The sequence below is a fragment of the Dysidea avara genome, chromosome 4 (assembly GCF_963678975.1).
Source record: "Dysidea avara chromosome 4, odDysAvar1.4, whole genome shotgun sequence".
NCBI lineage: Eukaryota > Metazoa > Porifera > Demospongiae > Dictyoceratida > Dysideidae > Dysidea > Dysidea avara.
This window is the reverse complement of record NC_089275.1, coordinates 37,218,724-37,233,180: the sequence shown is the minus strand read 5'-3', so window position 1 is coordinate 37,233,180 and position 14,457 is coordinate 37,218,724. Positions and strand designations below refer to the sequence as shown.

Genomic DNA, 14,457 nt, shown 5'->3' with positions numbered 1-14,457 from the left:
AAATCTGTAAATATGCCCAATTCACAAATTCCCCTATAGAAATAACTTGAAATTGGTGTATAGATAGGCTGGTCATCGTAGCAGTGCCTTTTGATAGTTTGAATAGCAATAGAGTTACAGCGACAAAGTTATAAAGCAAAAACTAAGCATGTGTAAAATCGCGGGATCGAAATACTCTAATAGAACAGTCACCATGGGATAAAAAAGGTGTGCAAAAAATGTCAAAAAAACTTAGCAGAGTTCGAACCAGGGACCTCCATACCTAACACCTGCATCCTTAACCACTGAACCACTGCTACCTTGGCTGATAACGTTACTTAATTTCTGCTTTATAAATTAAATTTCTAATTGAAATCTGCTCATAATCAAACGTTTGTAATTTCATAGATCTACCAATAGAAGTACTAGATTGTTCTAGAACATTCTATGTATGTTCTGTTAGAAGTCCTCAAAAAATGTGCACTCTATTAGAGTATTACAATAATATTATCAAATATTGAATTAAATCATGCAATAAAATACATTTATAAGTCTGTCTTCAATAATCATCATTGTATCTACATAGAAAAGAAGAAATGTGAGTGAAAAAACCTCAAAGTCAGCCATAAGCTGGTTTGGGGCCTTATAAAGTACAAAAAGGAGTGAAATCCACACAAAGGAGTGAAATCCACACAAAGGAGTGAAATCCACACAAAAACAGCCAAGCTGTGAAAAAATGGTGCGGCCTTAAAAATCCTGGGTGAAAAAAAGGTGTGAAATCAAAGGTGGCGGCCAAGAAATGGCTGCAATGATGTTAATGCTAAAAAATTTTAATAATGGCTGTGTGCATTGTTAAAGTTTATTAGCATTAACATCATTGCAGCCATTTCTTGGCCGCCACCTTTGATTTCACAACTTTTTTCACCCAGGCTTTTTAAGGCCGCACCATTTTTTCACAGCTTGGCTGTTTTTGTGTGGATTAAGATTTACACAATGAACTGTCTCAGAAGTGTAGGCTTGTTTTCTAGATCAAGTTCTTCCACAACAGTATGCACCACCATTTTCAATGCAAATTTACATGTGACATCACAATCATGATTATTAATATTACACATCAACATCACAGTGTTCAGAAACAGTCACGATTAATTTAATCATGATTGTGATTAATCATCTACAATTAGCCACTCTACTACTGTAAATGGTTAATTCTCTATCATTATTTTTCAGGGAGAAAGGCACCAGATTCTATTGGCAGAACAGATACTGCTGGTAGTGTACCGGTAACTACATCTGCACCTTTACAACTGAACAATCTATGTAAGAATATTTGTGAATCTGTAACTATATAGTACGTGTACATTACATTCAGCAGCTAGTATTGATGTTTCTCCATCTAAAACCTCCTCAAATTCTGTGTTTAACCCACCCAATAATCCTCAAGGTATGTGCTAACAACTCACCACAGAATGTTCTCATGACGATACTTGTTGTAGTTACTAGTATTGGTGATAAAAGTGGACAATCTGGTGTACAATCTGGTATAAATATTCCTCTAAAGTTGCTGAATTACAAAGGTATGTACTGTATATGTAAAAATGTTAATTTAAACAAAGGAATTGAAGTTGTGATCATGAAGAAACTGCATAGTAATAGGGATGATGATCCACAGAACTACTTAATACCCAAGGCAAGCACCTACATTGAATTTAAGATTCATATTTCGATGTCTGATTAGCTAATCAAAAGTTGAAATAGGAATTTTTAATTCAATATACACAAATCGAAGTGTTTGCCTTGTAAGCAGTTTTGTGAGTCACTATTTCCATTTATTCTCATTTAAGCAGTTCTTTCTTGGTCACAACTTTGATCCCTATTACACTTGTTTAACTTAACAGTTTTTTGTTGTCCTATTTCCTTAATTTATTTCATGTCCATGTACATGGGCAAAACAATTATTTTATGGTATAATGCCAATGGTTGGATTTGACTTAGTACCCTTTTAAGAGTCTATTTCTCAATCTAATGTACTCTTGATACAGTAATGCGCCCAAGTTGAATATTGGTGGCTACAACAGACATAATTGAGTTCAGAAATGTAGTGTGGGGGCTTAATTTGTAGTGGTTGTTGAGTAGTAGTAGTGGCTATTTTGTTTAAGTGGTAGTAGGTACAGACTACTGCTGACCACTGTGGGTTCATCCCTGTTGATAGTATTAGTGACTACCCGTGGCTGTGTAAGAGTGTTTTTACCCAACATGCTAAATACTTTGATACACAACAATAAGGAACCTGGAATTGGAAGTGTTGCTTGAATCAGCTTATATATTGCACACAGAAATACTGTATAACAGGAATTATTCGCGGATGAAAACATTCACGAATGATCTACTATTTCTTCATTCGCGAGAAACGTTCGCGATTAATTGCATAAGGTAATTTAATAATTGGGTGCACTCCTGCAATGGGTTAATGATGGATAGGGAGCACTCGACTCTGACATGTTGCATACTACACCATGCATGATCACTGCTAAGATGGAGAAGTAGGCATTCATGATAATGAGTACAGATGATAGGCATCCCTAGCCTTGGGGGGCAGCACTAAAACCGAAGCTAAGACACACCATTCTGGCAAAGTGAATTGCTGGGCTACATTTTTAAAATATTTTTTTTTAAATGAGATGCAATTATATTTGCCCCATTTGCCCCAATGAGATGTAATTATATTTGTCCCATTTCTCTTTCATGTCACAGTACTAATAGCACTGATTTTTCACTGTCACTGAAGTTTGCATCTGTTTGAATTCGAATCACATGGTCTTGCGCCTCACTGGCTATACTGTCACGTGTAAGTTTAACAAGTATGTAGCAAGGCGAGTAGCTACCCCCTTATGTACTCCTTATATGAACTCGGCATCAACAGATCCATGGAAAAATGTTTTAATTGTAGGAAATACTTAGCAAGAAAACATTTGCGGATGCATCTAAAATCGTGAAATTCATGAAAGTTTTCTTCTATAAATCATTCCCACCATACAATAGTCTATGAATCTTTTTCAACTGTTTTAGAGTTTGTCTATGGTGTTTTCTTGTGCAAATTCTTTAGCCAAAGCTTCAAGTCTAGCCTTGCATAGCCAGATCACTTTTTCTCCACACAGTGCTTATTGATTGGAAAAGACAAGTGCCTGCGTCTGGAATTGTTAGCATAACCATGGAGGGTGTAAATGAATTCCAACAAGCATTCACCCACAACTTAGCCCACAAACATTCAATATCAATATTTTAGTTTCAGGTCTTTTCAACAGAAAGATTTCTAGTTGTGCTGTGATGCCGTGGAGCCTGCTTTAATTACAATGAGGAGAATTGACTGACGAAAGTTAGACATAGTGTCGGTCGCTTTAGTCACCAAATCCATGCTTCACTTCCAGCTTCACTTTGAGTGGTGCATGACTGAAACAAGTGTCAAAAAAAGATTTAGAATTTGAATATTGAATGTTTGTGGACTGAGTTGTGGGCAAAGGCTTGTTGGAATTCATTAACACCCGGGGTGTTAGAAATGTATGCTAACCATTCTGTATCCTTTTTTTGGAGCAGGAGTTTGTGATTTCCGATCGGTAAGTGCTGTGCAGAGAAAAAGTGGTCTGGCTATGTGAGACTATAAAAGCTGCTCTTAATTTTTAGGTGCATATAAAATGGTTATTCCCCTTTCAATTTGAAAGGAAACACTATTTCTGGTAGATTACAAGGCCTGGTACATGTGGTTTCAGTGACTGGCTACCAGCTACACCATAGTGAACTTAGCAACATATTGCCTCAAAAATCTGAAACATAGATTTCAGTGAGCTGTGCATTAATGCTTAATGTTTAGTCTAGCACATCTTCATGCATTTTGTTCTGTGCATTGCTGCAAATGGCTTTTAAATAGCTATATCACTCATATGGCTTCATAAAGGGTATGACATCTCAAAATTCAACTCTTGGTCTTCAGAGTCCACCTTGCAATCCCATTAGAAAATAAAAGATCTCAATATGACAAACATCTAGATAGGAATACTTTTGAAATGCCATAATGTTTTGTGCAGAATTCTGCTTCCTGTGAGCTGTAGACATGTGAAACAAGAAAGAAGATGGAAAATTGGGACTACTTTGTAAAGCTGGAAAAGCATTTAAAAGCACTTCCCTGGTGTATAGCACTTTTTGATCAGTCTTTAACAATGCTAGATAAAGGTCTGGAAGGTTTTTAAGGCAAATCCAAAAGCCTAGAAGGCTGTTTTTGGTGTACATTCTATTAGGGAGTTTTAATATATTTCTGCCTGATCCCTATTGTGCACTATTGTGGTTCACAATGCATTATGCATTGTGTATCGATGTTATTGTTCCTAGTAGCCATATGTAGTAAGTAACATATGCAATCTAATTTTAGAAAGACTGTTCAGGGGCATAGGGAGGGGGGTTCCGGGGGGTTCAGGAACCCCCCCCCCCTGTAAAATTTAGACTTCTGCAAGCAGGATCCTAACACACCATTTAGTGTGGCAGGACAAAATGAGTGAGCAATATAGTGCCCAGTAATGGCACAGCACAACAATTGATAAAACTTACATTCATGTCTCAGGGAAGGATTTACATTTACAGAGGTAACATGAGCCCTCTTCAAAACTTGTTTAAAAGATCGATATACTCTAATAGAGCAGTCAGGTATATACTCTAATAGAGCAGTCAGGTATACTCTAATAGAACATGATGTAAATATCCATGTCCATATGAAGTTTTTTAGACATTCCAACATTAAATGCAAAACTTAGCATGACCGTATACTGCTATAGCTTTGGTGTGCAGTGTTTAAAGATATAGAACTCCAGTAATTTATCACTCATGTTATGCAAAATGAATTCATGCTATGCATATTTGTATAGTTATATTGTTTTGATTGTCATTTGTATCAGTGGATTCATGGCTCCTATACCACAGTGAGATATAACCATCACTTACAGATTACTATATGTGTGTCTATGTGTTATGCTGTCTGTTTCCACTAGGTGACTTTATCTAGTACTACCTTCATCCCAGGGGCACTTAATGCATCAAAATTAATGTACTTTTTGTATAAAATATAGCAATTTGCTGAGTTTTGATTTATTAAAATATTGAAAGTCTCTCAGTGGCTGGGGGCTGCGCCCCCAGACCCCTGCTTATAGTAACTCAATGCTGGTGCTGGAACCCCCCTTCAAAAAATCCTGGTTACGCCCCTGCTGTTGATATTTAGCCGGTCATTACAATTAAATAAAAATACTGAAAAGGTATAAGAAAGTGAAAAAAGTTGACTCAACCAGGGTTCAAACCTTGCCTGCCTGATCACAGTTGCAAAGCTACATGCTAAATGATGCATTGTATGACCACCACAATAACAAACTCACCAGTGGTATGTGCCTTTAATATTTGGGCTTGTGTCTTTTCTTCATTTTATCTTTAGTCATCTTTCTCATGCAACAAAACCAAATTGAAGCATTAATTTTCCATATCAACATTTTCCATATTTAGATACCACATATTATTAAAGTGTTCATGCTGCTGTAAGAGGTGTTACTAGCTAGTAAGTACCATACTCATAACTGAATGTTAGACATAGGTGGTTGAGTGCTGCAACACATTCCTTAATGATATAGCCATACTTATTGCAATCAATCATACTGACCACACCTCTAACTGGTAGCATGGAGGCATGGAAAGGCCATATCCCTTGTAGGCCAGTCATTTGTAGCCAACACAATATTCTCTAATAAAGCAGTCAACCTAGTCATGTTTATGCATGTGGCAATTATGCTAGCTTAATTTCAGGAATAATCCAACAAGTGAATGTGTTACAGTATAATACTCTCAATAGCACCTTGACGTATTATTTTGAAATACGTCAAGCGATTAGCCAATAGAATTAGTATTACACTTGTTTGTCAAGGTCCCTTAACAAAAACCTGTAATACTAATTTGATTGGCTTAAACAGTGTGGTATGTTTCTATTAAAAGTAAATGTCCGACTTGACAACTAGTGTTACCATAGTGATAGATGGCACATGGTTGTCCATGGTTTCCTAGCAACGGTTGCTAAGGTGAACACCACTTTGAGATCATAGCAACGGTTGCTAGGCAACGGTTGTTAAGTGTGATTGATCTTTTGCAGTGGTTATTTTTTGAATTTCTGTTGCATAGTAACAGTTGCTATGGTTGTCGGATTAATTTGCAATAGGGCCATCCATCCTATTACATATACTAATAGGAATCAGGGCATTTTGAAGCATTTATAAAGCTTTATCAGTAAGAAAATCTGCTAACTGTACAATTACTTTAAAAAGTTTGAGACAATCTAATAGAGCAGTCAGTAATTCTAATACAGTAGTCATTTTAGTTATACAACTCTAATAAAAATAGACTGAGAAGTCACATATAGTCAAATATGAAACAAAATAGTCTAATATAGCAACAAAATAAAGTGAAGATGCCTATCTAAAGCTGAAACATCAATTTAAATGGTCTGATACAGCAATAAGTTGACATTACACAACAGATCATCACCTAAACTATGGACTTGTATGAGCGGCATCTTCTCCAGTCAACAACAGAACAATGCTTACTGTGGCAGTCCAAGCATACAAAGTCTGCGTGCATCCATTGTGAGACTTCATTATTGAACAATCAATCACTGTTTACATATATACTCAGGCGGAGATCCTAACACTCATTCTAATGTTCCTCCATCATACCCTCAACCTCAAAATAATACCTTTTTAACATATGCATCATAAATAATATATAAAAAGATGAAATCTCTAACTATAGAAATAACGGATCCCACAGAACTTATAAAATTCCACCCAGCAAAACTATCATGGAAATCTGAATATCTTCATAAAATAGGAAACTTAATTTGGCTAATTAATTTAAGATTTTTGTTAATTGCAAAAAAAAAAATTACTTTTATCATTATTTGGCAATTTACAATTAATGACACAGAATATGGTTATTAGGATTGTCTAAGGGCATGCCAGCAGATGCGGTTAAACGTTGAATTTAAGTGTTTTCAGTATAAGTGAAAAGAGTACAGGGGTGGGAAAACTGTAATATAGTGTGGAATGCTTAGTAGCAATAAAATCCAGTAATACAAGGGGGCCAGCCAAAGGCAAAGGCAAATTATATGAAAGTTTTGACACTTAAGTATGAAGGATTGGGAAATGAATGGCATTAGATACCCCGGTAGTCAATTTGTAAAGATAATTTTAAATGCAGCATATAACTGGATAGAAAGAAATCTTTGGGCTAACCATATGATTGGTCATGAAGCCGCACAATGCTTCCATAACAATTTAATCACACGGAATTTATATTAACCACTAATTGGCTTACTAACCTCATTCAACCTCCAGGTGACCAATTGTATAGCACCTACCCTACTGCTCGCTTATCCTGTTACCGATTTTATTATTGCTGACATTTTATTTAATGCTTTTTTGCTTCAAACGAATTGTACATGTGTGCGCTAGTTCCAAGAGTCACCACATGTCTTACATTGTTTCTGTAGTTCTAGAAGTTTCCTGCAAAGTAAGATGACATACCAACCTTCACCAATCACTACAGTTTGCCATACCTGCTAGCAATGCCAAGATATTTTTTGAAATGTTGTGAGGGAGGTCCATATGGAACTGGAATTCACACTGACTGGGCAATAGAAAATTGGCAGAAATATTCCTACAAGTAAAAAGTAGCTATAATAACAAAACACATGCAGTGCACGTACTATAAACGTCTACACATTTTCAAATTGTTGATTATCAAACATCAATTTTAGGCAAATGTATACTTCAGCCTCATATGCCAACATCTTTTGGAGTTAAAGCCCTATAAAGTGAAACGATCACTTTGTACAGCTAGTACAGACAAAATAACTCACTGATGCTTATTAACATAGTTGTAACTTGTGAATAAGGAGTTGAAATTAGTACCATAATATTTGCAGTGAATAGGGGAATCCATTGCTGAGTAAGTTTTTGCTTGTACCACCTTTCTTCAGTACATACAAAGGTGAATTCAGTACAGAAACGTACTATCACTTCAACCAGACGTAAACAAATACTCATACCACATAATATTTTAGTGTGTGACGGGTGTGCGGCTGTAGCAAAAGTTCAGCTATAATACCAACAATTTTGTGATGTCAAATTCCATGAAAATTACCACAGGAAATCACCACAAGAATAAGTGGAAATGTGACACAAATTCAGTCATTGTAGACATTATTTCAACCAGAAAAGTGACATTCCTAAGCCAAGAGTTTAACTTAACTACACCATACACTGGCCAGTGCCTGAAATGCTTAGCCAAAAGCTACACACATCATTCTTTTTCAGCAGCTTGGCTTTAAACATAAGTGCTGTAATGAAATAACAAATGTGGGAAAAGATTAACTTTACATTCACAACCCATTGGCAATAATCATATTAATACTACATGACCACTAACCCGAAGCATTATAAGTTCTCACTCAAGACCATTTCACATATTCACAATAACTGCAATAACATGAATCAATGCTGTAGGAATGAAGCATTGAAGATCATGTCCTATACTGAGTAGAATGCATGGAGATAATTATTGTGAACCTTATTTTCACCATCATGCAAGCCTAGTAATTAAAGTGGAGTTAACTAAACAGCAGAATAGGCCAGTTTCACATAAGAGGCCTTAAGAATACAATCAGTGTTAATTGTTTATTGCGTAACCACTGGATGCTGTGGATGCCCATAAAAATGTATTGAAGCCATTGGGAAAACGATGATAACCGGCAGCAAAACTTCGGTAACTTACAAAGTATACAACGGTATGTTCTAATTTTCTGTACATGGAAAGAAACTACATTGATTTCTCTTTCGTTTCGTGGTTGTCCGCTGTGAATAGGACGAAAGATGCCCGAGTTAATAGGGTGGTGAAGTTAGAAATGTCACCAGACAAGGCCTTCCACAGCTGATATTTGTAAGTTCGAAGTCAGAAAATAACATAGGAACTTCAACAAGTCTTAACAATAGTTTTTGTTGCGAATCGCTTCGCAGGAAAGCGCTGAATTGGCATGAGAGCTAATAAGTTAACAGCGTGTTCAGGGAGCCCAGATACATCATCCAGGTGATAGTACAGCTTGCTCTTGTATACTGTACATCTGGTAAACAAGAATAACAAGCAGCTTCTTGTGTGTTTCGTCTCCAGAAAACATTTTTATCTCACATTCTAACCTTTATTGGCTCATAACTCGCTAGTGGCTTAGCGTATTTACAGCAGACAAACACCACAGGGAGTAGAAATCAATGTAGTCTACAGTGCTGCTTTAAAAACTTTGATATTTCCATTAGATTCTATGTGACAATAGATTTTGTGTCCGTGGTTGTCCGTTTCCTAATGGTTTCTGTACATTTTTATGGCTAACCACAGCATCCAGTGGTTGCGCAACCACAATTAAAAGATCAATTAAAACACTTTCCCTTACATGAAACTGGCCTATTATGTGGTGCTATCCTATCATGCAGGCACTGCAATAACGTGGTCAACAGTATTTAAAGCAAGTTGTGGCTATACTGCAAACAACTGAAGGTTTGAGCAAATACACAGGGACACACTTCATCACATCACAAAAAATCGGAGTTACAAAAAGGAAGCTCTTACTCTAACAGAACACATGGGACAAACATACAGACTGCACCTAATTAGCCTGCCCTATACTTATCATGTTGCTGTCAGACCTTCAGTGCTGGTCACTGTAAAGTGCTAATAATAATAATTAATGTGCTGCTGTATACTTTTCCAACAGTCCATATGTGGTGTAACAATACCAGGATGCTATGAAATTACTATGAGAAAAAAATTGAGTTAGAAAACGTATGCACCAAAAAGGTGTATAAAATGAAAAAAAAAAGTTTTTTTTGTCGCTGGAAGGATTTGTACCCACAACTTACATAGCAGTAACCACAAAAACTCAGGGAGGTGCGAGCTGTTTATTGTGTGGTTAGCAATGAAATGCAGCTGAAGTTTTCTCTACATCATGGCCTTCAACATGCTGTGGTGGACAAAGGAACGTACATAGAAGCTTATAGTAAACTTTGTGACATAGCCAGTTGGTGAGCGTTGTATTTCACATGTGAATCATGTCGATACATGAACAGATTGCTGAGTAATGATCGTCAATAGCTGACACATGAAAAAGTGTGTCACGAAAAGGTGGCACTGAGAAGAAAATAAAAAAGTTGTCATGGGCAGGAATCTAACCTGAGGCCTCTGGTTTAACAGTTCTATGTGCTAACGCTTTGGCTGTTTGTTCGTGGTTTTGACAGGAATGTAGCTCAAGCTTTCCTCTACACCAAAGCCTTCAACGCTGTATAGTGAACGAAAGAAAGCATGCAGCAGTTTGTAACAACAAACTTGGAGTTGTCAGATGATGAGCACTTAATTTCGTTAAAGTCCCATGTCACTATGTGCTTTGGCTGTTGAGTTATGGATGTTGCAGACAGACAGATAGACAGACAGACAGACAGCTTTATATATTATATAAAATTATGCTGTGGCTAATGAATTTTAAATAATTTATTTAAAAGTGTAGTAGGGCTACAAATGATAAAAACTAGTGGAACAAAAGATATGGTTGATGATAGTGCAATGTAACCATGTGGAAAATCCCTCCTTTGGCAATAATGCTATTACATGCCAATTTAGGGATTTTTCCACAATGCTATGTTGTGATAATATCATTTGTATAATTATTTTGTTTCACTATTTTTTTATTGCTTGGGTCCCCACATTCATTAAATTTTAAATGCATAACATGATGAAGTTCCTATGTATATCTATACATACCACTACTGTTCACATTCAAAATCATTCACAGGTTTGTCAGACTTGAGGTCATGTTATGATGATATTATCAAGAACATGCCTGACAACTATTATGAGACTGTACAACTATTAGAAAGAGAATTGTGTGATACTCACATCTCATCAATATTTGAGTGTTCTCACTTTACTGCTGCTAATCAGATAATAATGGAGTGTCTCATGGAACAAGTGAATTGTAAAGAAGATATTTTAGATCTGTGTGAAAGATTGTCACTGTTGAAAAATGCTCCACAGCTAACACAGATAATAGAAAATCTTAGGATGGGTGAGTACAGTATGACAAAGGGTTTTTGTACATTTTTGCTTAATAATTAATGTGTTTATACTTACTGTATTGTATAATTATGTGACCAGATTTGCAAAATGGTACTGTATTTCCTCGTATAAAAGCCTGGGTGTTTATTTCTTATAATCAATTCGTGAACCAGCTGAAGATCTTGTTGCTCCTTGTAACAACTGCTATTGACACAATTCTGACAAGTCACAGGTTAAAGTAGTTGTACTGTATGTAGTAAGGCTTGTTCTACAAATTATGCTACTGTGATCTTGTACTACGTATACCCCTTGTAATAAAATAGTGCCCTCTGGCCTTCATTTAGGACCAGGATTTTATTTGAATGCAGCTTTTATACAAGGAAATACAATACTTTTTTTTGCAAATCTGGTCACATATCAAGTGTGTGTACGTTTACTAAATAAGTGATACTCTATCTGTTTTAGATATCTACAGATTATCTCTGTGAATGCATGAGTTCTGTTCAAAAATGAAAAGGCTTGGTGTATCTGTTATGTTATTCATTGTGTAGTAATATTGTTTTGCAGATGGAATAAATATGGGAATTATACTCCAGCTGCTCATTAGCTTGTACCGTAAAGTTTACCAAGTCCCCTTTATTTTTGCCCTTGAATATGCTATTAATATAGAAGCAGCTCATTCAACATAGTGATTTTTCCTATTCTTTCTTTGATTGTGCACAATCGCAATAGTTTACTTTAGCTATTGATTTTTGCCTCAAAAACGTGGTGTCTAACAACCTTTTCTAACTTAAAATGATACAAGTACAAAGAAAAATTTCGAATTTTCAACTAGAGTAGGGACCATAGCACATTGATAAAAAGTACTGAAACAAGTTGGAGTAGTCCATGATATTAAACCACAGTAAAACAAAGAGAAGTGTTATCCCCACTATGGGGCATTTGATGATCATTTATTAATCGCCCAACTATTATTTTCGTTGTAACTTTCTATGCTATGTCAAATCCCGAATAAATCTCTGTGATGCAACTGGGGCCAACAGTGGGGATTTGACATGATAGGTTTTCCATACCATGGGGCATTTTACATTCGGCTGTGTCAAATCCCCACTATAGCCCCATATATTCCCGAGGCAGGGGTGGTGGGGCAATACGTTGATAGGTGCATTATGCTTCATTGTCAGCTATGTTCAACCCGTTACACAGCATTTTGAATCAAGAACTGTTTGAAAAGCACTTCTACAATCCACGCATACCAAAATAAAGAAATAGTGCCATGCGCCCCAAATAATTAATGATCATCTGAAAAGATAAGCATCCATTACGCTTTGTTGTCAGCTATGTTCAACCCGTTACACAGCAGTATGAATCAAGAACTGTTTGAAAAACACCTCTGCTATCAAAATAGCCATTATGAAAAATAAGGACGATTTCTGTTACAAAGGGAAGCCATCATGTGCTACTGCCAAATTGACACCTTTCGCTGTCAGCAAAGATGAATGAGACACAAAGGAGGACACTGGTAAGTCCATGGAGAATGCATTGTACATACTGCAGTATGCCAAAAGGCACCTGTCGGGCTGTCAAACAGTGAAAAAATTAAGCCCGTAGCCTTAGCCATTATTGAGTTACGCTTGTCTGAAGGCATCAGTTAGTCAGTTACTTACTCAGTCAGTAGAAAATTCCATCAAACAATTTTTTTTTAACTTCTGTAGCAACTTGTTGAAAGCATTTTGGGTCAATCTGAAAGCTTTTTTGGGCATAGTTTTACCTCCCTTATTGTCATCAGGGAAAATTGAGGTTGGTTTTTGGATGACCTTATTTCATGGGCCACGCCTACTCCTTTGTGGTCCCTACTATACAGTTACTATCGTACTGTATGATGAACATATTATTCTGGATCTGATGAGACCTGTCCTCCACACACACACAAATTAAATATACTTTTTAAACTCAAATGGACTGCTGTGTTGTCACAGCTTACTGAATGTCATCACTGCACTTGTTTCTGGAGCAGCTTTTAATTCTTATGTAGACCTTATGTAAATAAGAATGGTGCTATATCAATGTCTTTGGTATTCTTGAAATGGTAGATCCTTATCAAGTCGCAGAAAGCTAACTTATATAGCTACTGTTTTTCTTCAAATCCATCAATAGTGTTGTGAGTGCCAACTGGGAGCCCCCAATTTGGTACTCTGTGCTTGGTAGCTCAGCTGGACACAGTCACGTTGTTATGTTCATGTATTATTATCTAGCTGTAGTGCAGAGCTTACAAGAAGTACACCAACAAACCACTCATCCACCAAGTGGACATGAACATCCTCTACCTCAAGTTGTCATTAGTACATGTTCCAGTCAACAGAGTAGTACCACTGCCACAAAACCAGTTAATCATTCCACTGAAAGTACTACTACCACCAGAGGTACTGTATGTATAGACATACTGTATGTGCACATGATTATGCTATACAATTGCCATCCTCCAAAGTGGAACTCCCCTTCTGAAAGACTAGATCTGAGGCCTTGGGTTTTAAAAGTTGTGAAACAAGAGGATGTGATAAGAAATGGCTGAAAATATGTTAATGCTGCAGCCTTTTCTTGTTTACTGCAACCTTATATTTCATCTTTTAGCATAGGTATTTTATAGGCTGCATTGGGTTTTCATAACTTTGCTGTTTTGCATGGATTTTATTATGCTATTAAGTACGTAGATTTAAACTAGAACCTTTATTTAGTGATGTAATTAATTAGCTTGCAGTAGTGGCTGAGTGATTTAAAGTTTGGATGTAATTAGATTTGACAATCTTTGGACGACTAATTCCTTGTTGACTATTTTTGTAGTTATTGTAACATTGTGATGATTGTTTTATTATCCGTGATGTAACACTTGGTTTTGCCTAGTAACTGATTTTTTTGTGTCACCACCTGGTTAACTCATGTACACTCCAATTTTAAAACTTATTCTGACAAAACGTCACCCTGAAAGATGTAGTAAGTATCCATTGCTTTGTGAGTATTAATAGGATTTGAAGCAACTTGGTATGTACGTAAATCATGTGAATTCATGTTCTTTATTTGTTACAAATTTCAAAATAATGAGCTCCACATTTTGCATTCTGCTAGTACACTGAAAATTATAAATTTAAAAATGAAGTAGCAATCCAAGCAATAAAATTTAGTGAAACAAGAGATGAACATAGTAGGTATTACAGCATAGCTCAATGGGAAATCCCTATTTTGGCATTGAACACAAAATAATTGTTATCATACACTACGATAGTAGTGTATAGTAGGGACCAC

General features: G+C 36.3%; 1 protein-coding gene across 3 annotated transcripts in view; it reads left to right on the top strand.

The window, feature by feature from the left end:
• LOC136252004 (uncharacterized) overlaps positions 1–14,457 on the top strand; it is an 86,618-nt gene that overhangs the window by 28,175 nt on the left and 43,986 nt on the right. For 2 of the 3 annotated variants that reach the window (XM_066044331.1, XM_066044333.1), the window contains 5 exons: positions 1,210–1,299; positions 1,352–1,423; positions 1,476–1,556; positions 10,895–11,167; positions 13,413–13,580. In XM_066044331.1, the coding sequence (XP_065900403.1) occupies positions 1,210–1,299; positions 1,352–1,423; positions 1,476–1,556; positions 10,895–11,167; positions 13,413–13,580 (684 nt within the window). The remainder of the gene's footprint in view (positions 1–1,209; positions 1,300–1,351; positions 1,424–1,475; positions 1,557–10,894; positions 11,168–13,412; positions 13,581–14,457) is intronic. The other variant, XM_066044332.1, reaches the window with a different exon arrangement.